Source organism: Agelaius phoeniceus, chromosome 21 (genome assembly GCF_051311805.1).
Source record: "Agelaius phoeniceus isolate bAgePho1 chromosome 21, bAgePho1.hap1, whole genome shotgun sequence".
Classification (NCBI taxonomy): Eukaryota; Metazoa; Chordata; class Aves; order Passeriformes; family Icteridae; genus Agelaius; species Agelaius phoeniceus.
Window position 1 is genome coordinate 10,972,231 of NC_135285.1, and position 25,920 is coordinate 10,998,150.

The window sequence follows — 25,920 nt, forward strand, 5'->3', positions numbered from 1 at the left end:
GGAGACAGCTGGGCAGAGCCAGTGTTCCGTTGGTGTCACAGTGGGCAAGAAACACTGAGTGATGCCATTAGCTGAGAGCAGCATCAGAGGACACTCGTAAAATGTGTGTCTGTTTATGCTGTGTTCTCTATAACAGAACTGAGTCAGATTAAAAACATCCTGTAATGAAAAAAACACACCTATAGAAAGAAAAGGACATGGTAGCAATAATTCTTTGGACATGGAGCACATCCAGGGAGGCAGAGAAGAGAGAACATAAATAAAAAGGACTACTCACTTGGGCTTTTTTCTTCCGCAAGGTCACAGGCACAGAGGAGTTCAGAATCGATTGAAATGGGTTTCTGCTTAATCCAAAACTTAGTGCTGGCCTTCTGATTAGTAACAGGGTCTATCTCTACCTTGTCTCCAGAAATACCTGAGATGAGAAAGAATAGAGAGCCACAAGAGTGATCTGTTTAACCGATTTCATATCAGCCATTTGACACACTTTATAAATCTTAAATGGGCTGAAGGTATATTGTCCTTCTGGGCTTTCTGAAAGCACGGGAGCTTTGGAAACCAGAAGCAAATGGTTATCAAACTGCATTGATAATCTGCATTTTATTCTCCTGCATAAGCATACCAAAAGAAAGAAATATCACAGAAAAGATTCTCCTAAACGCATACAGAGCTCTTCTGGAAGCAGTAGCTACACGAGCTGTGAGATTTATAGGAGATAGTGCTGGTTTTGCAGTCACCACTGCTCTGTGTAACAGACACTATCACCACCCACCCCTCTCCATCTGCTGTACAGCAGACATGCAATCATACAAGAACAGAACCAGAGGTTCAGAATGTGCTGAGCTGGGAGGGACCCATCAGGATCATAGAGCCCAATGCTGGCCCTGCACAGGACACCCAACAACCCCCCTGTGCCTGGAGCACTGTCCCAACAGTGCCTCCTGAACCCAGGCAGGGCTGATGCTTTCCAGGGAAGCTGTTCCAGAGCCCAGCCCTGCTCTGGGTGAAAATCCCTGTCCTGATATCCAGCCTCAATGTCCCCTGGCTCAGCTTCAGCCACTTCCCTGAGTCCTGCCACGGTCACGAGAGCAGAGATTGGCCCCTGCCCCTCTGCTTCCCCTTGAGAGGATGCTACAGCCCCCAGTGAGCTCTGACCTCACAAAGCACCCTCATCTCTCCTCATGACACTTCCCCTCTGGACCCTTCCCCACCCCATGGCCTCCTTTGGATGCTCTCTAACAGCTTCGTGTCCTTTTTACCTTGTGATGCCCACAACTGCACACAGTACTCAAGGTGAGGCCACACCAGGGCAGAGGGGATCCTGCTGGAACCAGCTCAGGAACTGAACTGAGCTGAGCAAACTTCCAGGCAGCTTTCTACACCTAGGTGTGCAGAGCCTTAAAAACAACGATGTGTCTTCAGGCATGAGTTACAGCATGAAGCTCATGAGACATCCACAAAAGGAATATAGGAAAAAGGTATTTAAATAGCATTTAACTTTTGCATCTCTGGAAAAAAAAAAAAGCAGAAAACCTTCTCCCTCCTGAGGGCCCTGACAAGGAGGAGCCTGGGGGGCTCTGGCTGCAGCCCCTGCCCTGAGACAGCCTCACCCACCCCGTGGGTTATGGGAACACCCCTCTAACCCAACCATGCATTAAACACACCCCACATCAGAGAGATCACATTGCAATTAAGCATTGTATCAAGAGTCCAATTAACACCCAGGCTCCTGGAACTCACTAATTTGAGTAGGCTGAGGCTGTATCTGGAGCCCATTTTGGTTTGTGATTTAATTTTGGACAGATTACGTAAAATTGGTGTTGGTATTTCACTGTAATGGTTCATTATTCCAAATGGTATTTGCTGTGGTTTAAGGAAAATATGGAAGTTGATGATACAAAGTCTCATTTTCTCACTAAAAAAAAGTTAGGGGAAGTTCTAAAAATAAAGGTGCAAATTCTTGATGTGTGAGGGCTGTTCCCCATCCCTTCCTCTAAGAGCATCACCCCTATAAATATCCTCAAAAAAAATGTCAGTGTTTGGTCCTGCAACTTCAGAATTCACAGTCAGTCAATACTGTTAATGCACCTTGTTAATTTGATAGGATTTGTCAGGTAACTCCACTGGAAAATTATATAAAACTGTTCCAGATGAACAGATGATAGTGACATGAATTAAAGTGATAGAACAATAGTGGAATATAAACCAGAAATGACACCCAAAGTGGCTGTTGATTTATTGCCATCCTGAGTTTGGTTCTGGGCTTCCATGTATATTAGTGCTACAAATCTGGGTCCATTTAGCAGCGAGATGCTCATACATACATCACCAGCTCCTGCTCCAAGCCAAGGTCACTCCCCATTGCATCAATCTTCTCAGCAGAGGCTACTTCACCATTTTGTAACCATCTCAGATGGAACAGACTTCCTCCTCTTTCATCTTTTTTTTATCATGTAAAATACACTTTAACTTCTATTATTTTTATCTGCAAATTGTTGCTGTATACTTCATCCATTATTTCTGTATCTCGACATCGCTGGCTGAAGCTCACCCACATCCAGAGAGTACATTGACAAAGAATGTTGTCTTTTTTGTGTTATTGTTCTCACAATCTGGATGTGTTGAAACCTAAAATCAAAACAGTATTGTGTCTGTGGCTTCTGCAGTCTCTGTCTCACAGCACAAATCACTCATACTCAAAACCCAAGTGAAAATGCTCCTTCTACTATTTTTTAAATTCATTCATTTTGTCAAAAGGAATGCCAATAATGTATGGGTCCTGCAGCAGTGTTCTGTTCTTGCTCCCTTTGTTGGGTCTGCCATTGCCCCCTCCCCTCTCTGAAACACTTGCCAGCAGTTGTTTTCCCAGACAATATGCTCCTGTTAGTTGTGCTAATGTAATACACAAGTAAATGTGTCTTATTCCTCCAGAACACGATAGAGCCTTTGTAAAACTGCTGAGAGTGCTGCTGTGTGTGCATTACCCTGTGATATGGGCTGAAACACAAACCCCAGACCTTAAACTGCCACCTTAAATGCAAAAACCCCATCACTCAGAGAGCTGGGCACTCCTCCCATGGCCATCCACATATCACCTTTTACTACAGAGCTACACACAATGTACAGAAAATCAAATTTACTCCCATGTTTTTCATAAACCTTGTCTCAAGTTCAATGATCAGGCCTGAAAACAGCTAAAACATTTCAAAAAGTGCAATCCACTCCTGCACAGCCCCTGACACCACTGATCTGCCAACAAGGAGCAAAGGGGTGACAGAGGATTTTTGGGGTCCCTGAGAAACACTTGCCCTGCTACAGCTGCTACACAGAATTGATGGCACAAAAAAGCTGCAAAGAAAAGTCTTTGCAACTCTGGCCATGACCAAACTGCTGGAGAGAGCTCCCAGGCCAGGCACCTCGACTGAAGACAAAAAATCAGCCCCTGTTTTTTGCATTCCAGGGAGGAAGAAGCAGTCTGTCACTCACAGGTAACGTGTAACACACTCATCAGCCCAAACCCACACGGCCCCTCAGTCCTTGATTTGCCAATCTTGATCTCCTAATGTCTTTAAAAAATTCAGGAGAAAGCCCAGCAACTTACTCAGACTTTATCAAAAGGTTTTGATTTTCTACATTTGCCCAAGGTTTGAACACCCTGCTGGGGTTTTCTTTGATTAAAAAAACCCCAACTAGATTATAAAGCCCCATTGTCAGTGCACTGCCATCAAAATCACACAAGTTCACAGATTGTTATAAAAGGGAAATTTTATGATCCTTACAGCACTGGGCAGGGTCAGCTCCTCCACTGCTGCACAAGTTAAGCCATTTGTTTCATTTAACAGCTCTTCTCCCTTAACCATTTATCTTTAGTGATCTGTCATGACCTTTTCAAGCTCTCATTTCTGACACTTCCCAGATACAGTGAGTCAAACTTCACTGGAAGCAAACTATCACACCCCGAGAGTTTGCTCAAGGCAGCAAACAAGCCCAGCACTGCCCTGCTCCAGCACCAGAGATAAATCCTGCCTCAACTAGACAGCTCAAAATAAACCAAAAAACCCCCTTCTGTGAGAATTTTACACACACATACTCTTACATGTGCTTCAGGATGGAGGAATGAAGGGACTGTAGTGACAATAATACAGGAGTTGGTATAGTTTAACAATTCTGAATTCTACATAATAAATGTATTTTGTAAACATTATGGCACTTAATATCTTACTGCTGAATCATTTCTTTATGGAAGTATTTGCAGGAATGTCACAGGTCACCTACCAATGCATCATTAATCAAATTTTCACAATTTAAACACAAAGATAAAAAGCCATTCAATCATTTTAAAAACAGTAATGGGGCTTTTATAATTCAGGATTCTGTCAGCCCTTGGCCTTCAGGTTTTCAAAAGCATTCAGCGAGCCAATAAGGACAATATAAAACCTTTAGAGAATGCTCATTTATTTTGTTCCACCTCAAATTTCCACTAGGTCGTTAAAAATCTTTCAGTCTCAGAAAAGGAAAAACCCAATAACTCCCAATTTTGCAAAGCCTCATTTAAAAATAACAAAACAGTTGGCAAGAAGCTTTCCATTAGGAAGCCTAGACTGAAAAAAAGAGACGAGGTCATTAAATAATGGCCTTCCTTCAGAGGCAACATGTGCAACTGATTGGGGATAATAAAAATACTGAAGTATTTTCAACGGAAAGCAATATTTTTAACTGCTGAAACGCCAGCAACACTTTCAAGTGCTCCATGAGAAAATGGCCCAGAAGGTGATAAGGGTTGGTCAGAGAGGCAGAGATGCCAGGCAGTGCTGGCACAGCCCTGGGCTGCCCCCGTGGCAGGGTGGCTTTACCTAACTGCACGTCCGTGGTGAAGCGCAGCCGGTGGATCATGCTGACTTTGAAGGACTTGTAGTGGTGGCTGCTGAGCATGTCCTGCACCGTGGCAATGTCGATCTGGGGGTCCTCCTCTGACACCTCCTCTCCTCTCGAACCTGCAAGACAAAGCCCAGGGCTCCTGAAGGGAGCTTTGGCTCGGGGCACGCCCGGTGCCCAGCACTGCAACACCTGGGGGCTGCCCAGGGCTGCCCGGCTCTGGGAGCAGGAAATGCCACCCTCCACCCCAGGGCAGCCACCGAGGCACTGAGGCCACCGTGGCTCAGTGGAGAGCAGCACACCATGCTGGGGCAGCTCCCTGGCAGCACGGGCAGCCCTGGACCGTGGGCACCCAGGGGATGAGCAGGGGACCCTGCTGGCCACCCACCCTGTCCCCCAGCAAGGAGCCCAGAGCAGCCCAAAGCCCATCCAGAGGTGTCTGTCCCCAGAGGTGTCTGTCCCCAGAGGTGCCCCCTGGATGCCAGCACAGATCTCCCACGTGCCAGCAGCAGTACCTTGGGCATGCTGATGTGAAGCTGCACTTTATTTACTGATTAGTATTCTCATTACCACTGCAGGTACTGCCTTTATAAAAGGCAACAACTCATTAAGCCAAAATGCCAATTACTGAAAAAATATAACACACTTTAAAGATTTTTTACATTTTATGACGTTGGATTAACACCAATTTCAACATTACTATAATGTGATATATAATTGCACAGAGTAATTTCGATGCCAGCTGCTAATAAAGCACCTCAGCTCGAAATGATCATTCAGATGCTGGTAGATAAAGTGGCATAAATATGTTTGAAAACTGATTTAGCTTCTTACAGGAGATCCTGAGGAATGACACGTTTTGTTTAATATCCTGGCTAATGTAGTCCTAAAAGCTGAACCAAATGCCAGTTCAGAGAACTAAATTTGCTGCAGGAGATTAATGAAAACTCTGTTTTGCTGAAATTTTAATAATGGGAAGATGAGATGATGGAGTTTTAGTACAGATCTTAAAGCTCCAGCAAAGCAGGTACCAACTTGTCAGATTTTTCAGCATTAATTTTGCTTGAGACTTGTACTGTTGGAGTGGCCTCAACACTCACCACTGTAAGCATCTGCTGCTAAATGAGTCCAAAGCCACATGGGGAGCATAAAGCAGGAGATTCCCAAGACACAGAATTTCACCACAGCTCTCCCAGAGCTGCCCTCCTCACACACCACTGACCCTCCTTTGGGGAAGGGAGACACCAAAGGGTTAAGCTACAAATTGGGCTGTGCCATTCGACTTGAAAGGATTCCAGAAATCAAATTAAACAGTCTCCATGTGAATTTATGCAGAGCCATCTTAACACTGCAAGCACTCCATGCTCCAGAATGACAAGATAAATTGTAATGGCTCCTTCTGAGACATTACAATGCATTTTGTCACAGACCCCTGTGTTAATGTCTCTATACTATGGATTATCATAATGTATCATGTCAAACCCTCATGCTGCACTACTCCAAAGATACACTGAGATATGTCAAACTTTTTGGTGCACTTAAAAGCATCTTGAGGGGCTGTGGTGTGGCAGAGCCTGGCAGTGGGGCAGGAGGGTGGCAATGGCACTGCTGCCCCCCTGCCCAGAGCCAGCCCGGACCCTCTCCAGGCTGGAGAGCAGTGCCCACGGCCCTGTCCCCACACTGAGTGCTCACAATGGCACCTGTGCTGGGACAGGAGCTGTGACAGGCAGCAGTGACCCCTCCAGCTGACCCTGGGCTGCCCACACAGCCCCAGGACACACCTGAGTCCCCGTGGAGCAGAGTGAGCTCGGTCACTCGGGCCCATCTCCTCACTGGAAACTCTGATTTTCCAATGAGACCAACAGCAGTGGAAAAACAGCACCAGCTCCACGAGCTGGAGGTGAGGCAGGAGCCAAAGCAGCAGCCTCCTCCCACGGGGACCCAGCTGAAGCAGGAGCTCCTGTGCCAGCACCGAGCACCGACAGGAGCGGCGCCGCGGGAGCAGCACCGCACTGCAATCCACGGCAGCCTGCTGCAGAGAAGGGAACCTGCACTTCCTCCATAAAACAACAAAACACAAAGCTAACTGCACTGCAAAAATGTCCCTTATTACTTTAATGTACTAGAATATTGCTTAATGAAAGTTCTTAATTGCAATACAATTAATTACATACACAGAGTCCCCAATTACATTTTCCAATAAGCCATTGGCTTTGCTATAGGTCTAAAGGCACTAAACCAATTTTAATATATTAAGACCAATTTCCCTTGAATACTAATTACTATCTAATGATAAAATGAGAAAGAGGAACTTTCCAGAAGTAAGATGGCAAGAATAAAACTAAATTAGCCATGAACGGCTTCCTACCACACATAAAGGCATTTCACATTACAAAGTGAAGCTCTCAGTTTAAAGATAAATCTTTGTGCAAGTTAAAAGTTCTGCACACTGGCAGCAGTTTATTAGCTTGAATGCTATTAGTAAATGCTGGCTGGAAAGGGGATTTCTCCATACATATTTCTTAATAATGGAAAGTTTTTGTTTCATTTAATACCCTGAAATATAAACTTTCTCTTTGCCCAAAGGAATGTGGCTGCTCTTCTCCCAGGAGATGCTTGCCATCATCCATATATATATTTATAAATGACTATGAGACTAGGAAGAGCACATTTACAAGTAATAGCTGTTACAACAGAGTTTTTTCTGACTGGCATATCAAAGCTAAAAGTATTTCAAATCAAGACAGAATGCACAAAGTGAATATTTCAGTTTGCTGATAGGATTGTCAAGCCATTATTTTATTAATAGTGGAAAACTGTCAATATTTCTATTCTAATGTCATGCCAAAAGATAGCTCCTAAGCACCCCAAAATCCATTTTCTGACTGCAGGGGGGAGCCAGGCTCTGCCCAAGGCAGGGACAGTGAGTGATCTCACAAACTGGAGCCCCTCTGTGCAGAGACAGGGCAGGGTCACCCTGCCTGGGCAATCCCCACCCCAGCAGGGCTCAGAGCATGCTCCTGGATGGGCACACAGAGTGCCAAAGAGGGCAGGGGTGCTCCCCAGCCCAGGGAATTTGGACCCAGCAGCCTCAGGGGTCCATCCCACAGCTCTCCAGGGCTCTGTGCAGGGGCAGGGCTCCCTTTGGGGTCCCTGGCCTGGGAGGGAAGGGGAGCAGTGCAGCACAAGGACTTCAGGAGCAGGGAAAGGAGTCCCCTCAACACTGTGACTGACATTCATTCTGAGCCAAGGCTCCTGAGGCTCTCCTGGAGCAGAGCAGACTGACTGCCTCCTGCCACACCACTTACAAACCTCCACCAGATTTACTCCTGCAGCAATGGTGCAACCTGAACCCAGTCACTCATGAGAGCAAAGACCTGCAGGGGATACAGCTACAGGACACAGCCTGGATTCCTCCACAGATGATGAAAATACATTTAAAATGCAGTATCTACAGTATTCTTTTAATTACAGAGCCTGGGTTTTAAAAAATGTTATTTTAAATCACAAGCAAAACCCATGGAAGTATGACTAGTGAGGATCATTTCATAGATTAAAAATCAATACAAAAATAATAGGTGGGATGCAGACGTCGGGGAATTCTGGCTTGTGGAAGAGCACAACTCGATTAGTGAGGCCAGAATTGCTCCATTTCCTCAGCACAGCCCCCCTGCTCCCTCTTGCCAAGGTCTCTCCTACAGTTTCTCAGAACCACTTTGTGCAGAAATGAACCAGGAGCACCAGGAACATTTTGGGAGCAAGTCTGACCTCAGGGAGAGCAGCAGCCAGAGCTGAGAGTGCCAATGCCAGCCCCAGCAGCACCGGGGGCTCAGGCTGCTCCTGTCCCCTGTGCTGCACCCAGGGATGCTCTGGGGATGCTCTGCTGCCCTGCTGGGATCACATACAATTGCTGTGGCCAAAAAGCACCCATTGAAAGGTTTAACCTTTGCACAGGAGGAACAAACTCTTCCACTGCTTGAAGCAGGCTCTTACAATGTCTGTGCAGCGTTCTTGGCTGAGGGCAGGAACTGACTGGCTTTACTCATTAGTACAATCAACACTTTTACACAAAATGGAATGAAAGAACACCAAACCTGAGAGCATGGCTGCTGTAAAGAATGAAGAATGGATCAAAATCCCATGGGGAACAAACACAAACCAATGTTAAATGTCTTTTTTCAAAGTTTCATTTTGTTTCAAGTAAAGAAATAAATCAGGAAATAATAATTAGGATAATTAAAACAGTAATAGAATAAAAATATTTGAGCAGAGCTGGAGAGAAGATTATTTGTCTGGCACTTCAAAAATCATCAAACTGCTGCAGTTATTTCTGCATGGCTAATTTCTTTAAATTGTATTAGAAACCCCCAGTGCCTCTGACAGCCACACTGACAGGGCACAGCACCCTGCAGACCAACCCGACTCACTCAGCAACGTCTGCAGCACAGACAGGTTCATATTTCGTGTTTTTCAGGGTTGGTCATAACTTTACAGAGCAGTTTAACAGCAAAAGATTAATCATGAAGTGATAAACAGGATGCAGACTATTTGCTAAAGGTATGAAATCCATCATTTCCCTCTGGAATATTGTTTTGGCACCACGGAGAAGTGCCTCGGGACAGAGAGTCTCGTCACAAGGTACTTGCCCAGACAGTACAGCTTGTGTTCCAAAATACATAACTTATGTGAGTTTAAGCAGTTTACAAGAGCAAAAGTGAAAAGGGGAAACATACTGTTCTCCCGGACAAGGCAGAATTCCAAAGTGCTCTGGCTCTCCAAGGTACAGTCTAAATCTACTGGGACATTAGGTTCACTCTGCTTCTCCAGCCGATACTGAGGACCTGCAACATAAAGTAACTTGTAAAATCATCTGTTTTCTAACAAAGTGATGGCTTAGCACGTTCAACTCACACGAGGTTACTGGCAGCCCAGGAGCACAGCAGGTGGGTGAGGATGTCCCAGAGCCCTTTGCCAAAGGAAGGGCCCTGTCAGCAGCTGGAGGATGGTGCAGAAGGAAGGAAACAGCACATTCCCGCTGTCTCCAGCTGGCCTTGCCCTGCCAAACCCCTGTCCAACACTCCCACCTTGTCCCTGCACAGGTGAGGCTGCACCAAGCCCCTGCCTGGAGTGGGAAACGCCCTCGGACCTCGCTGTACACCCTGGGGGCATTTTTGGGGCATCTTTCCTGAGTGAAGAAGCCCCCAGTGTTTGCTCCCTGCTGCCCATCCCTCTTGCCTGCACAGAGCACTGGAAGCACCTGGGAAGGAAATCAGCCCTTCCCTATGGACTGCATCACACAGAGGGACAGATGCTGCTGCTGCTTTGAATGAATTCTTTTCACATTTTAACAGTAGATCTTGAAGGTTCAGGTGCCAGCTTCTTTCTTGCCCAACCAAACCCCCAAAGTAAGGACAATACCACTTAAAAAGCTGTTTTACAGCTACAGAAAATGTATAAAAAATTGTTTTTACAAGAACTAGGCCATTAAAAAAATCTTCTAGTTGAATGGATCCTTAAACTACATGGCTTAACTGGAACAAAACCAGGACACTCTGATCCAATTCCAGGTGAAGCCCCTGAGCCAGTTCCAGCCCTCCTGTCCTCACACCACTCCTGCTCACACCTGAGAGCTGAAGTGCACACCAAGTTCTCAGCTGTGTATTTTCCATAAACAATAATTTTCCATAAATAATTTTCCATGATCCAGTAAAATAACCTGAACAGATACCTGAAAAATCATAAGTGATTCAAAACCCCTTTAACCAGGTCTCAAAGTAACAAAGAACTGAACTAACAAAATCTGTTCCCTCTTCAGCACTACTTAAAAGATTTCTGTTTGCTGACTTTGAATTACGAGCATATATATGATGAAATATTTAAAATATATAACAAAAATTAAGTCTTTCAGCCTCAGATGGTATGCCTAAGGAATGGAATTTGTTGGCCAATTAATTTTAAATTTACTACAGCAGAATTTCAATTACAGCTGCTCATTCCCTCTCCCCACAGCCGCGTGAGGCTCTCGCTGCTTGGCCGGGCGCGTTCTCTCCCTGTGGAGCACGGGGGACTCTCCTTATTCCCAGTGCCACTCAGAGCAGATGCAGTGCCAGGCTTTCTGCAGGGCACAGGAGCTCCCACCCTGCCCAGCACAGCCCCTGGTGGCACGAGGAGCTGCCAAAGCATCAGCAGCGCAAAGCACGCAGCACAGAGAAAGGCAAACAGACCCAGCACCAACACTGCTCCTCTCCCAGCTACTGGAAATGTGATTAACTATTTAAATTTGAAATAAATTAGATAAACAGAGGCCTGCTTGTTAGGCAGAAGCAAAATATACTGAATTGAAACAAATCTCAAAGCAGTAAATCAACTTGGATTCAAAATCTGGTGTAGGTTTAAGAACAGGACCAGTGAAAGCAAAACCCAATGGCTTTGTCTGTTCATCCCAAACACCTTCCAGAGATTCCTGAGCTACATCCAAGGGCACTGCTGGCACAGATCTGAACATCTGTGCTGTTGGTACCCAGTCCCAAAGCCCTGCTCAATGGGAGCAAACCCTGACACGATGGAAGGGTCAAAGGCAGGCAGGGTTCATGGTCCCTCTGTGAGGATCCGATTCCACCAGCTGGATCCACCCCAAAAACATCATCCCCATCAGAAACAGTCCCCATGCTGCTGAACCCTGAGGGCAGCCATCACCCCTCAGCACACCCTGCAGTGCCTCAGGGTCATTTCTATCTGGAGCAGCTGAAGAACCCCGTGACCAGGTAAATTGTTTTACCCAGTTTGTGTCAAGCCTGTGTTAACTCTGCTAAGGAAGCAGGGAAATAGAGCTCCAGAGCAGGAACCAGGTCAACCTGCCTCATGGATAAGTCCTTAAAACCAGAAAATACTGAGAAATTAAAAAAACAGTAAATACTGAGAAATGAATAAAAAAGTGCAAATGGATTTTCAGAGAATATCTACTCTTCAATTATGCTTTAAATATCTGTCCACATTTACATGACCTCTGCTTGCCAACAGATGAAGAACGTTAGGCTGAGTCTGTGGAGGAGTTTTACTATCAGGCTTCTCTCACAAGTTCAAATGATGTCACTGTAGTAGGAATATTGGATAATTTAATGGTTCCCTAATGGAATCCTGCTCTGTGAATTTCAACAAATTTTCAAGTGGCAATACCAAAGATGGATTTTATGGATTTCTGTAATCTCATGCAAATGTTCAATGCAGTTGTAAAATAAACCTTTAAAATCCTGGCACGGACTGTCCTGGCCAGTGTCCCAGGCCAAGCCTTCCTGCTGCTGGCAGCTCCCAGGGCTCCACACCCCTCCTGGGGGTGATCCTCCATCCCACACATCCCTTCCACCTGAATCCCTGTGGAACCACTCTCACCATGGAGTCTATCCACAGATACCCACCTGGCTATTTCAAGACACCCCTTTAGAGACAGGAATGTTCATCAGGAATTAAAACCAAGACCCCAAGACCCACAGTTCCCTATGAGCACACAAAGGTGCCTGGGAAGAATCCCACCCTGTAATCAAATTAAGGGTCCCCCTTGCAGGGGGGAACAGCCACCTGCATACCAACAAACCAATTCTGTTGCCATTTAAGCTGCAAAGCTTTCAGAAAGGGCTTTTGAAAGCACGACCCATCAGTTCTAATTTTTAAAACTTATCCTTTCAGTCAAGACTAGAAAAAGGCCCATTCCAACTTTTATCTCCACTACAAAGTGCTGTTATCTTGGGCTGTTGTCAGGAGCTCTCTCTCTCTTTCTGCTGACAAGCAGAGACTAGAGAGATAAGATTGGGAACGAATCTCACTTCTCTGAGTAAATAAATAATCAATACTCATCTAAATGTAAATGAGAAAGTATCCCCCTCTGATAACAGGGCTCTTATCAAACAGCCAATTTTCTGCAGACATTTGGCCTCAACCAAATCACCATCATTCAGCCCCAGCCTAATGGCTAAAAATCGTAACTAAATTGAACCGATCACCAGAGATCAACTAAGTTCAGCCATGGCTACTATGGGTTCAAATGTTTGGAATGCAATTTTTCCCCCATTAACTTTCAATAGCAATGAAGAATGCCACGGTCAGGGGTGAATCTGCACAATAAACAATACTAACACTGCAACAGGGAACCAGGCTTTGAACAAAACCCCAACTAAACCCCCTCCATCTCCAAACTAGTTACCAGGGTGAAATAAGCATTATAGAAAGAATATTTAATGTTTGTGGAGTTGTCAAACCTAAACAAAAAAGACCAGTATCAACAAAAACACTCAAACTGTTGAAAACTGAGGCTATATTTTACAGCATTAGTCTCTGCAACAAAACACATCCCTATGCCTGAATATGCCTCTCTTCACCTTCAAGAGCTCCCATAATCCTCACCAACACCCCAGTTCCACCTGTGCTACATCAGCTCTTTCTGTTCCCTTTACAGTCATGCATTTGTCCAAAACACTTCTGAATTTCCCATTTCCATGACATTTACCTCCTGAATTTATTACACCGTGTGAGGAAAAGTATTCCTCGTGTTCCAATGAGCCATTGCCACCCCAGTGTTTGGGGTGAGCAGCTCCTGTCTCTGAGCTACCAGGATAAAACCTTCCCAATTCACTGTCCCCACCACCTGCACTTCACAGACACCTCTTGTACCCAGCTGTGCCTTTTCCACACCAGAAAAGCCCTTCCCTCCCAGCATCTGCTCCTCATTTCATGTGCCTGATCCATTTCCATACACATCCCTTTCTGCATCTCTTCACTTCTCTTTTTTGAGACAAAACACAACAATTAGGATCTGGGTACATTGGGATTTATGGACTCAGTTCCTGATGCTCCATTTGTCTTTCTGCCTGCTCCTACACGGAGCTGAAGTGTTCAGAGAACTACTGTGATGATACTGGATACTTCTCCTGACTGATGGAAGGTAATTAGAGCCCATCATTGTACACATATAGTTACAGTTGCTTTTCACCATGTATATTATTTTGTACTCATTGACACTGACTTCCCTCTCTCGTTTTATTGTCCTGTCACTCAGCACTGTGGATACCTCTGCAGTGCTTCACAGACAGCTTTTATTTGCACTATTCTTACCTCTTTTGTATCAACAGCACATTTTGTCACATCAGCATTCACATCCTTTCCATGCCCCACATTAAGGAACAATGCAGGTTCCACCAGTTCCACTGGAGCTCCACCAGTAACCTAGTTACTAATCACCAAGGGCCATTATTCCTATTCTTTGTTTCCTGTCTTTTAATCAATTATTAATCCATGTGAGGATCCTCCTTCTCATCCTGTGACAGCTTAATTGCTTTATGAGCCTTTGTCAAATCTTTTTTGGAAATCTAAGCATGCCATGGCAAACCCACCATCCCTTTCAGATGGTCTCTGGCTCCCTCTCAGCCTGCTGGAGCACAGCCTGCTCTGCCAAAGCCATGCCCCTGTATGCTGCATTTGCTCACGTGTCATCCATTAATCCTGCTCCTTGCTAGGGGTTCCTGTTACAATTTCAGTTTGCCTGGTGGGCAAACCTGTCTGTCCTTGAGCTCCTTCCACAAAGCCCTGCAGAGCTGGTGTGAGCAACACCTCACCCATGGTGTTCATGGGGCAGCACCTCCACCCTGGCCTCCAGCACACCCAGACACTGCTCCTGCTCACAGGGCTTTCTTTGCAAGCACCACGGAGCCACAGAATGGCTCAGGCCAGAAGGGAACCTCCTCCAGCCCCACCCCTGCCATGGCAGGGATGCCTCCCCTGCCCCAGCCTGCCCAGGCCCTGCTCAACCCGGCCCTGGGCACTGCCAGGCATCCAGGGCAGCCACAGCCTCTGGGGGCAAAGGAAATAACAAAGGAAAAGAAAAAGCAACAAAGAAAATAAGAAAGAAAAGATAGAAATGTGGGCAGTTAGGCAGCCACAGCCCAACAGCCACGGTGACAGATGCTGGGCAGGAGGGAACAAGCAAAAGGGAACTGAGCACAGGCAGAAGGCAGCAGAGCAGTCAAAAACCCCTGTTGATAAACACTTAACACTGATGTCTGTGGGACTTTCCATTTCAAGTCCCTCCTTTCACAAGGATTCGTGATTTATTGCTTTGCTGCTCCATCCCTGGGCTTTGAAAGCACGATTCCGCTTGAGTTTAAACTATATTTATATTTATTTTTTTGTTATCGCTTTTTTATTATTGCTATAGAAAATATTTGCTGGAAATATGTTGCAGCTATTACAAGGTCATAAAAAAGAGGAGATTTATGTATTTCTATCATTTCAAATAGTCTGTCAGAAAGTATCAGTCGTGCTAAGTGTAAGACTGCTGGATTCCAGTGTTCCCTCTGCCACCACATGGGCAGCAGATGGAGGAATTAAAATAGCTCAGTGTGGAGGCTCCTTGGGTGCTGGCTGGGAGGAGGGAAATCGAGGCAGCTCCTCGTCCCTGGGGAGGCCTGGGGGAACCCTGGTCCCCCGTGGATGCTGGACATGGCCCTGGGCCAGGGCACGAGCACTGGGCCATAACCAAAAGGGCAGAGGGAGGAGCAGGGTCAGGGCACTGAGGAGAGCAGAGAAAGTGGGAACAGGCAAAGGGCTCAGGAGCCTTCTCAGAACATGACAGAAGGGGCAGGATTCCATTGTGTGCTTGGCAATGACAATAAAACAACAGAAAATATGTAAACAGTGAGAGAGGAACTGGCTGCAGAGCAGAATGTTTACATCTCCAATCCTGCTGCTGCGAGGACATCTTAAATCTGTTTATCTGCTAAAAATCCCCAAAGCCCCTCAACACCTCTGAAGTGGAATAAAGATTTTATCATTACAAATGCAAATACTGGTTAATAAATAAAGATATTTAAATAGTGAAAACAAACTTTTAACATTATGCACAAGCACAAGAGGTTTTTTTTTAGCCCAATCTGTTTTTCCTTAACTTGCACTGTTGTGACATTACTGAATTTTACACACAGTTATCTGCCGCTCTCCACAGAAATACAGATGGTTTTTGTAGAAATAAACAGTCATTTATATGAAACAATTGTAAAATAGTTTATGGAAACCAGTGGTGTAATGCATTCAAATAAATGCCAGGCCTGGTTGATGGAGAGCCAAGGTGTTAAATCACACTGCTCAGGAATTCAGCTGTGGGAAACAGATAGTAAATCCAGAGTGACAGAATTTCCAGTGATGGCAAAGGTTTCTGACATCTAGTCCAGTACACAAAAACTACAGCAGTTCAAACCTATTTTACTTAACACTACCTTGACAGCAAGTGAAATTAAAGAATTTAGTCAAAAGCCCCTTAAAAAGAAACAAACACTTCATTTCTGGATTGCTTTTCTGGGGAACAACAAATGTGCAGCACGGCCAGCAGCAACCCGGGCTGTGCACAGCTCAACAGAAGGGTTTTACTTAATTGCTACCTTTTTGCATTAGCAATGTGCAGCTCTAAAAAAAAGCTGAGACAAAATCATCATGTTTGATCTATAATGTAAAGCACCTACAGCAGAAATCCAATACAGAGATTTTATTGTAAACTCTGCAGCTGCCCCGCGCTCAGCCTGGCCCTTCCAGCACCTGGAATTGTCCCCAAGGGACTGTCCTGGGGCCAGCCCAGCTGGGCATTCCTGACTGACCAGTGCCAGGGCTTGTCACTGCCGGGATTTACAAGGGACAAAGGTGCTTTTCCCTGGCTATGAAGGCACCAGTGATTGTTCTGCAGTTTTGGGCAGCACAACCACAGTGCACTGGAGGGCTCAGGAACACAGAGCAGGGAGGAGCTGGTCCCGTGAAGGTACCAGGGACCAGCACAGCCTCTGTTCATCACAGTGGGTGAGACAAACACAAAAATCTCAGTCACCCAAACACTGAGCTGCACAGTTTAAAATGTCACCTTTATTACAGCATTATTCCCAATCCAGAAGAACCAGTAACCACATGGATTCAATACCAACAGATCCAAAACCGATCAATATTTCACCTTCATTTTGGAGGCTGGGCATGAAAAATTCTCCTGGGCTGGTACCCAGCCCCTCACCAGCCCAAGGCACAGAGCTAACAAGCCAGTGCTGCTCTGACCAACGATTCACACACTTTATTCCTGACGAGCGGCTCCCCGTACACCAACACACGGGGTCTGCTCAGCATCACGGGCTGGGGAGAGGGAAAGGGTGTGTGGAATAAATAAATCATCCTGCTGCAGAGCTGAGCCGGGCTTGGGCAGGAGGAAATCATTCCCAGCAGCTCCATCGCCCCTCTCTGCACCCAGGGGCTCTCCCTGCTCACCCCCCTGCTCCAGGGACCCCCCAAAACCGGGCAGGGAGCAGCTCTGCCCCATCCAGCATTGGCTCTGGTGGGGAGCGGTGAGGGAGCCAAGCACAGCCCCGGGAATGCTGGCACAGCTCTGGGAACACTGGCACAGCGCTGGGAATGCTGGCACTGGGGCTGAGTGATCCCAGCCCTGGGAATGCCAGCACAGCCCTGGGAATGCTGGCACTGGGGCTGAGTGATCCCAGCCCTGGGAATGCCGGCACTGGGGCTGAGTGATCCCTGCCCTGGGAATGCCGGCACAGCCCTGGGAATGCCGGCACTGGGGCTGAGTGATCCTTGCCCTGGGAATGCCGGCACAGCCGTGCCCGGGTAAGGCAGAGCCCCCTGGCAGCAGCAGGGATCCCTGAGGTGCTTGCAGGGATCCCTGAGGGGTTTTCAGGGATCCCTGAGGGGTTTGCAGGTAGAGCTGAGGTGCTTGCAGGGATCCCTGAGGTGCTTGCAGGGATTCCTGAGGTGCTTGCAGGGATTCCTGAGGGGTTTGCAGGGATTCCTGAGGGGTTTGCAGGGATTCCTGAGGGGTTTGCAGGGATCTCTGAGGGGTTTGCAGGGATCTCTGAGGGGTTTGCAGGGATCCCTGAGGGGTTTGCAGGGATCTCTGAGGGGTTTGCAGGGATCCCTGAGGTGCTTGCAGGGATCCCTGAGGTGCTTGCAGGGATTCCTGAGGTGCTTGCAGGGATCCCTGAGGGGTTTGCAGGTAGAGCTGCTCATACCCTGCACCAGGCTCTGCAGGGCTGCTGTAATGATCCAAAACAAAGCACTGGGAGCCAGAGCCACTCACAACTACCATTAAGCAGAAAAGCATGAGTGTGAACACAAGGAAACACAAATTAATTGGCTTTTCACTGTCACAGATGCTGGGGCTTCCATCCCAGAAAGAGTCAGAGCAAACATATGCATCGCCTACTCGAACATATTTACTTTTAAATTTAAACTCCTCAGTTACCATCATTCCATGACAGTATCAAACTTTAATGACAGTTTATTCTAACTGTAGTTCATCTGTTAGAAGTGCTTTAATCCACAGGGCTGCAGCTTTACATAGTTTATCTTTTTAATTCTCCTTTTATAAAATGTATAAATAAATACATATATGTGCAATCAAAATACACACACACACACCTCCCTTTACAGACAATTTTTTGTCCTACTCTCCCACCAACAAGGTAAGATGAGGAAGGAAAACCCCAGCAAGGCCCACAGCTCCTCTAGCAGCTGCTTTAGAACATTTATGTCACGAAATTTGACATTAAATGTGGTGCTGACACTGACACGTCAGAAACTGAATTTTCAAACACAACTCAGAGCTCTCCTCCCCAGCTGCTCCTCAAACAAAGATGAGCCCCAAGCAGAACTCTTCATCTGAGAGTCTCCAGGTTCTGAGGGCAACCTGAATTTTGTGTGAACAAATCTAAACCATGGCAATAATCAACCACCACAAAACCTGGCTCTGTAACAGACTGTGCTCCCAGGAACCAGGGGATGGAATAGGCTCCTTTCCCTGGCTCTGGCAGCTGTAATTCCTCTGATTCTGGTGTAGAGACTAAAATATGATATGGAGGCTTTTATCTTTAAGTTCTACGCCTGTTTCTCGAATCTTTCTCTTTTCTTATTATTCAGCTTCCTGTGGCAGTGAAATAATACACTTAAACAGAGCAGGAAGATTATTTTAAACTATTTTTGGTCACTTTACACATTTTAAAGAATGCAAAAAGCACTGGTTGACAGCTGTTAGGGACTTGAATGTTATTGCAAAGCAGCTGTTTTCATTTATTGAAAAAGTATTAATCTTTCTCCAAACTCACAGAACACTGAGCTAATAACTCTCCCTCTAACCTACGGAAAATACAGGTCACGTCTGTGCAATGTTGGCAGAAGGTTTTGTTTACAACAATTAAACTTGTAGAGCATTTTGTTCTTAAAAGGACTGAGCCTTTCTGGTCGGGGGATGTTTGCAGTCGGAGGCAGCTATTAAATAATAATCAGTAGCATGTTCACCCTGCAAAGAATTTCTACTTGAAATCAGACAAGATTAATCAGAGGAGACTTCTCTGTTCACTAGAAATTTCAGATGAAGAGAGGCTGACACGGACCAGGAGCAGGCAGGATTATTCCAACATTTCAGCATTTTATGTTGTTTAGTTTTGTCTCTCATCTCCTTCTAAGAACATTCGGTTTTTATATACTGACATCCATGCTTAATTTGTTTGAAAACAAAGCCTCTGCACACATTCTCCCTGCATTGTTATTTACTTTACATTAGTATTTATAGTCCATTCAGCTGAGCTCTGGAGGAGAAGGCAACTGGCGTCCCAGGGAATGTGTTTGTGGAAGAGCAGCAGGAATGAGACAGCTCACAGGCAGGGAGATGGCTTCCAAGTGTACATATAGTTCCTGCACATATTTAATTTGAGAATCACCATGGCATCAAGATACATGAAGTATCAAGGATGAAGTCACCATCTTTCTTATGTTCTTAAAATCATAATCCATGCAAACATATTTTATAGGCAATACTGAGTGCAGGCTTTGGTGCAGATATAAAAAGCCTGGTAAGATCTCCTTGCCTGCTGCACACTGTGGGCTGCTGTCAGCCCCAGCCCCAGCTGAGCCCTGGGATCAGAGCACCTTGGAAGAGCTGTGCCTGCCTCGGTCCCTCTGAGCCTCCCTAAAAAAGCAGGATTTAAAGTGCACACCTACCACAACCCAGATTTCTTACATGTTAATGGGGTAACACATGAGTACTGGTGAAAGTAAGACCAGCAGAAACACACACCAGCCTGACCGAGCAGGAAAATCATTTCCCAGTAAAGCAAATCAAGCTCTAGGGGTAATGGTGTTTTACAGTTCTGCAACCTGATCTGTACGACCTACAAAGCTTCCTCTGCCAAGCTGACAGTGGGATTTCAAGCAGGCCCAACAGCTACCTAACTTACCTCCAGAAGTTAATGTTAACTGATCTCTGGGGAGCAGAATTATCCCAGCTACTAAAACACCCAAATCTCACCTTCTAAAACAGCTTTTCAGGACTCGGTTATTAGAGCTGTTCAAAATCCAGACAGCACAGTATCTGACATTTTTACTGATAAATTCAAGGAGAACAGGAAGTTCTTATGCTCTCAATCTCCAGCATGTGAGTTCTTTTCTGCAGATCTGCCACGCTGCAGAGAGATTTTTTATTTACACCATCAGCTGCTGAAGTGCACAAAGAAAGGAGATGTAGGCATGGCAGGATTATACAAAACAACCCTTAAACTACCTCTGGACACGAGTGTTCTCCAAGGGCTGTTATCCCAGTGCCCAGCCAGGTCCCTGTGGCACGGATGGAGCTTCCAGCTCCCCTCTCTGTGCCCATCCTTGGCTCTTTCTCTCCCATCTGGGCTATTTTCAGAAAACCCTCTTGCATGAGCAATGCCCCTGAGCCCCCTCAAGGTGGCCCATCCTGGATTAGAGCAGTCTCCCCTAGAAGCTCATCCCAGAACTGCAGAGCTTTATTTCCAGCCCTCCCATGAAATACGCCTGTGCAATACATGCTGCTGAGCACGCAATAGGTTAAACAAATTGATGATAAAGTATTCGACTTCGTTAGTTTTCATTACCATAAGAAAACATCAATTACATTTTCTATTTTATGACTGTACACAGGCGAATCCATTACAGTAAGGGAGAGGCTGTAGGACTCCTTCTGCTGCTTCTCTCCTCAGCAGAAAGAACAGTTTGTTTCCAAAGGCAGTGACACCAGCCCAGAGGAAGGGAAGGCACACCGGCATATCTGCATAGACAGCTCCTATCCTGATTTATCCAGCCTGGCTCCAACTAATTAAACATCTGCCTCAACGATTTCCTCTGCAGATTTATCTTCTCCAGTATGCAGCACTGACTGGTTGTTGCAGGCTTTCTCCTAACTTGCAGATATTCCTGTGCTTCTCCTGGCTGGTGATTTGGGCACATGGCAGGAGATGATGCAGCATTGCCATTAACCCCCCGTGGGGGCCTGTGGTGGGACAGGGCACCAGGTCCCACAGTCCTGCTGCAGGACAGCCACGTCCTCCAGGAGAGGACTCGGGGCCAGGCTCTCTCAGCTACAACACATCCAGTTACTTCACCACCTGCACTTCCCCTTGGCTGCCTCAAATATTAGTATTTAAAAATGGTCAGAGTTCATATGTCAAAAGCCCTGAGACACTAAGGAAGAAGAATTGCAAGGAAGGTGAAATAGTTTGAACAGTTTGCAATAATTTTATCTAAATAGAGCTAGGCACAGTCAGAATATTGCTGCTGTTTTTTCAGGCCCCTTTCTATGAAGAAAAGGTTCTAGCCCACTTCTGTCTCTTACTGATCAGTATTTTGCTGCAACAAATAATCTTTACTGGCTGAACAAAGTATTTAGAGAAAATTAGCTTAAAACCCCTAGTCATGCTGAACAAACCCTTCCCAGTTGTACCACAGGAATTCCTCAAATTTTCCTCACCCAAAGTAGCCAACCCAGGTTTGCATTTTCCTACCAATTCAGGACCAATCTGAAAAATGTCCTGTAAGTCAGTGGTGAAAACAGATCAGAAAGCAACTGCTTCTACCAGTACTTGACAACAGCATAAGCTGTAATGCAATAAATTCATCTGTCCTGAAAAGGCTGATCTGGAGGCCCATTTCAGACAGGCAGAAAAGCTCATGGGCATTTCTGTTTTATTAAAATATTCCAAAAACTTTAAATAAACACGTTCAGCCTATTTTTAGTAACGACTTTTTAAAAATCAGACCAATCAGCTTTAAAGGAAACATTGCTGAATGAGGAGAAACGTTTCTCCTAAATTATGTCTTATCTTTTATTCAGAACTTTGACATCCTAATCCACTGGTTAATAATGACCTGAAGCACCCTGGCCCAGGCCTGTGCTGTGCTAATGCTCTGATCTGCAATTCCATTTATCCCTGCATCTCCCAGTGACAGCGAGAGGCACATCCTCTGCAATGGTGAGGGATCTGGGGGTAGGCGAGAAATGATGGCAAAATCTTTCCTTTTACTCCTGCTCCAGTCTCTCTGTGCCCACTGTGGTGGCATCCCGAGCTCCCCCTGCCCTCACAGCACAGCCAGCCCCTGGCAGATGGGGGCTGGCACAGCCTGCCTGGATCCAGAGGGTCCCCTCTGTGCACACAGCCACAATTGCTGCTGCTTTGAAGATAACAGCAAGACCTTCCTAAGCCCCCCCCACTCTCCTAAAGCCTGATCATCCACATTTTGGGAGAGGGATGTAATTGGGAATACGGAAAGGTTTGGATAAGCTAAGTTAATGGTGATAAAAAATTCTGATACATCCCTATATACCCTGTTCCTGAAAAGGGTTCTGAGCAGGAGGGCCAAGGCAGCAGAGGTGAATGTATTAGCTGAAGGAAGAAATGCCAGGTCCATTCCTTCTCTAAACTACTGAGCAAAAATAACAAAGTCAAAGCAGAATCAAATTTCAAATGGACAAAGAATAAAACATCTGTTACACGAAGGGGGGAAGCAGTTTAAAGACTGAGCTAAGTGAATCCTTTAGCAACCTTCCTTCAGGGAAGGGAAATCTGACCCCAGGAAATAAATAAAAGTCACCCAAAAAGTGAACAAAAGAGGTGTTTGAAAAAACCCCACCACCATTCATCGCCGCTAACGACTTGTTCATTATGAGTGATGATGGATAAAGACTTCTCACGCTGAGATGAAATCAAGATTTATATGCATTGTTTCCTCTCCCAACTTGTGGGAAGATCATCATCATTTAATTCTATCTCAGCGGCCAGCGATGGGCATCCAGAGAGCAGGTTATCACACGGCGCAGTCAGCTGGCAGGGCGCGAGTGCCGCTGGCACATCTGGAGCGCGGCGCGCAGCCGGCCTGAGCGATGGCTCCTGGCCACCCTCCAAATTGCTGCAGGCTGCCGGGGCTCCTCTCCACCCCCGGCACTGCTCCTCTCCTCCTCCCCCCCCTTTTTTTTTTACGAGAATCAGATTTTCATTGCTCCATTCAATTGCTCTTCTCTGCCATTTTTTACAGCTCTTATCGTTCCCTTGGAATATGGCCTTGAGACAGCTCATCCGTGTCCTTCACTGTGTTATCTCTTCTAACTTTTATTAAAACTTCAGCTCTCATCTGAAGATAGCTAATTAAATCCATGACAGATTATACACGCATTTAAAAACTGCACTGAACTACTTTTTCTAAGGAGAACGGGGTTTATTTTCTTTTCCCATAGTTAAAACTGAGGGTGTATAAGGAGGTTTCATTCATTTACAAAGACAAGATCCTTATCTTTCCCACTATATAGATGGGTTTATATTAAAGTTCCTTTGTTGCGTGACAAGACTCAGTGCAATTTCTCTCAGTAATTATTTCTTGTTGCTGGAAAGATCTCTCGGCCTTATACTTCTGAAATATATACACTAACATATATGTGAATGCACATCTACCCCCCAGAAAAACATTGTTTAAAATAGAAATATGAGCACTGTACATTTTCCTTTTTTAAGTGTTCATATGCCTTAACTATAACAGCACTATTTTGATAACATTGCAGAAAGTAAATTTTTCACTACAAGTAACAACGAATCCTTGAAATTATTTAAAATCACACTAAGCATAATTTTATTACATAAATTAGAAGTATATATACAAACTCTATCATGGGCTGGACTTGCTGCACTTCTACCCATCATCCCAAATTACCATGAACTGGTCTTGAATGCAAATGGCTTTGTTATCATAAATAAATATTTGCAGGAATGGATATACTGCTCTGCAGCAAACATTATGCAGCTCCTGCACTGCCAGCTTTGTGCCAGCATGGAGAACACAGACCTGTGCACAGAACTGCTGTGAGTGGGGCTGGGACACAACCCCCCAAAACCTGAGCAACGTTCACAACAGTTAAAAAGAGATATAAAATATACTCGTGGAGAAAACACCCTGCCCTCTAGAAAATACGATAAATAACCCACCTGAGCCTCTCTGTGATCCCTTCCTTCTCTTTAAGGCCTTTTGTAAGATATCCTTCATGGTGACCTTCATACTGTCCACCTGAATAAGTGAGAATCCATGAGCAGCATTTCTGCAAGACAGATGCACATGCAGTTTTACAAAACAATCATCACTGGCAGCTCCCCGCAGCCCTCGTTAGCTTCAAGCAAAGCACTCGTTAGGCACACGGTTAACGAAGTTGGGCTGGAAAGGGAAGTTAAAAGGAGAAACCAAGCAAACTGCCTGAGCAAGGCAGAGACAAAACCAGCCAAAATGGGTTGAGATTTAAGACAAGGGGTGTAAGGATTTTCCTAATTTATTGTTATTTTTGATCACTTGGTGTTCAGCATTAGAAGAGAAAAATGAGCCAGTGTACCTGGGGGGCTCCTCATCTCCTCAGCTCGTGTCTGTGCTTCACAGCACACAACAGAAAAGCAGTTTGCAGTGCCATTTTCACCTGGGTCCCACACGTAACAAACCGTTAGGGACAAGGGGCAGCACACCCCGCAGTGACAGCAGCTTTGCAGCACTATCAGGGAACTGCCTCAATGCATTACTCCCAGCCTAACAGGGCTCCTTCGGACACGTTTTTGTGAACACAATGGCACAAAATCCCCCAGAAAGATCCAAGGCAGGGGGTCCTTGCCCTGGCCATCACCCATGGGAGAGGCCACACTGGGGGAAGGACTGCAAAGAGCAGGGACAGCTGTGGGGGATGCTGCGCACAGGCAGCGAGAGGGGCACCCCTGGGGAAGCAGAGAAGATGACAATATAATAGAAGAGACTCTGAATGAGCAGATCAGTAAATTTTGCCCCTTAGCCCTCGCAGTCAGTCTCGGCTCATGTCAGTAGATGTCACTGCAGACAGTTCCAGGGAAATCCGAGAGCTGAAGGCTCCCACCGGAGAGATTGCTCTGCATGGAAAAAACTGGTTTGCAAAGCTATTTGGGCAGGAGGAGGAGCCTTGTATCTGGCAACCAGGAATTTTAATCAGGGAGTACAGCTCTATATGAACAGCACAGCTGGAATATTTTTAAAAGCAACTGGCAGGCGAAAGCAATCCAAGCCACACAAGTACATCCTGCAAAACAAACCCATATTACATGTCACTTTGAAACACAAATGCTGGGACCAGAGGTTGGAGCTCAGGTCACATCAGACACAGCATCCCCAGCCCACGGTGACCCAGCCCGGACAGAGCCCTCGCCACTCACAGCTCAGGGCACTGACTGCAGCCTGACCCAGGGGCCAGAGCCCCTGCCCAGCCACGTGCTGGTCACAGCTCGGTGTCCTGGGGGCCACTCGTGCTCCTGGGAGCAGCAGCCAAGCCTGGGCTCAGGAGATGTCCCCCTGTCCCCCCTCGCTGGTGTGAGACGCCGTTTCCCTCTCCTCGGTTCTGCGTTGGTCTCATCTGAATTTCATTTTCAATTCCCTTTGTTCCTGGCAAAATGAAACTGCCTAAAAGCCCAAATTTATGTTCTCCAGACCATTTATTATTTATAACTCTATCTTACTCGTCTTCAAACCAAATAATCCCAACCTTTTCATGCATCTACTTTTCCCTCTGTTTCTGCCGCGTGTTCAGGAGCAGAGCTGAGGGAGGGAGTGCCACTGCAGGTGACACTGCTGTCCTGGGAACAGCCCCAGGGCTCAGAGCTAACGCCTGCAATGAGCAGAGATCTTCCCCAGCACTTCACTGAGGAGCAAATTTCCCTTGAAGCTGCT

The 25,920-nt window shown here is 46.0% G+C and overlaps 1 protein-coding gene across 4 annotated transcripts in view; it reads right to left on the minus strand.

Annotated features, from left to right (window-relative positions):
- Window positions 1-25,920, minus strand: part of MAPKAP1 (MAPK associated protein 1) — an 80,181-nt gene that overhangs the window by 11,214 nt on the left and 43,047 nt on the right. For 3 of the 4 annotated variants that reach the window (XM_054646388.2, XM_054646386.2, XM_054646384.2), the window contains 4 exons: window positions 24,177-24,286; window positions 9,609-9,716; window positions 4,854-4,994; window positions 278-415 (listed from right to left, as the gene is read on the minus strand). In XM_054646388.2, the coding sequence (XP_054502363.1) occupies window positions 278-415; window positions 4,854-4,994; window positions 9,609-9,716; window positions 24,177-24,286 (497 nt within the window). The remainder of the gene's footprint in view (window positions 1-277; window positions 416-4,853; window positions 4,995-9,608; window positions 9,717-24,176; window positions 24,287-25,920) is intronic. The other variant, XM_054646389.2, reaches the window with a different exon arrangement.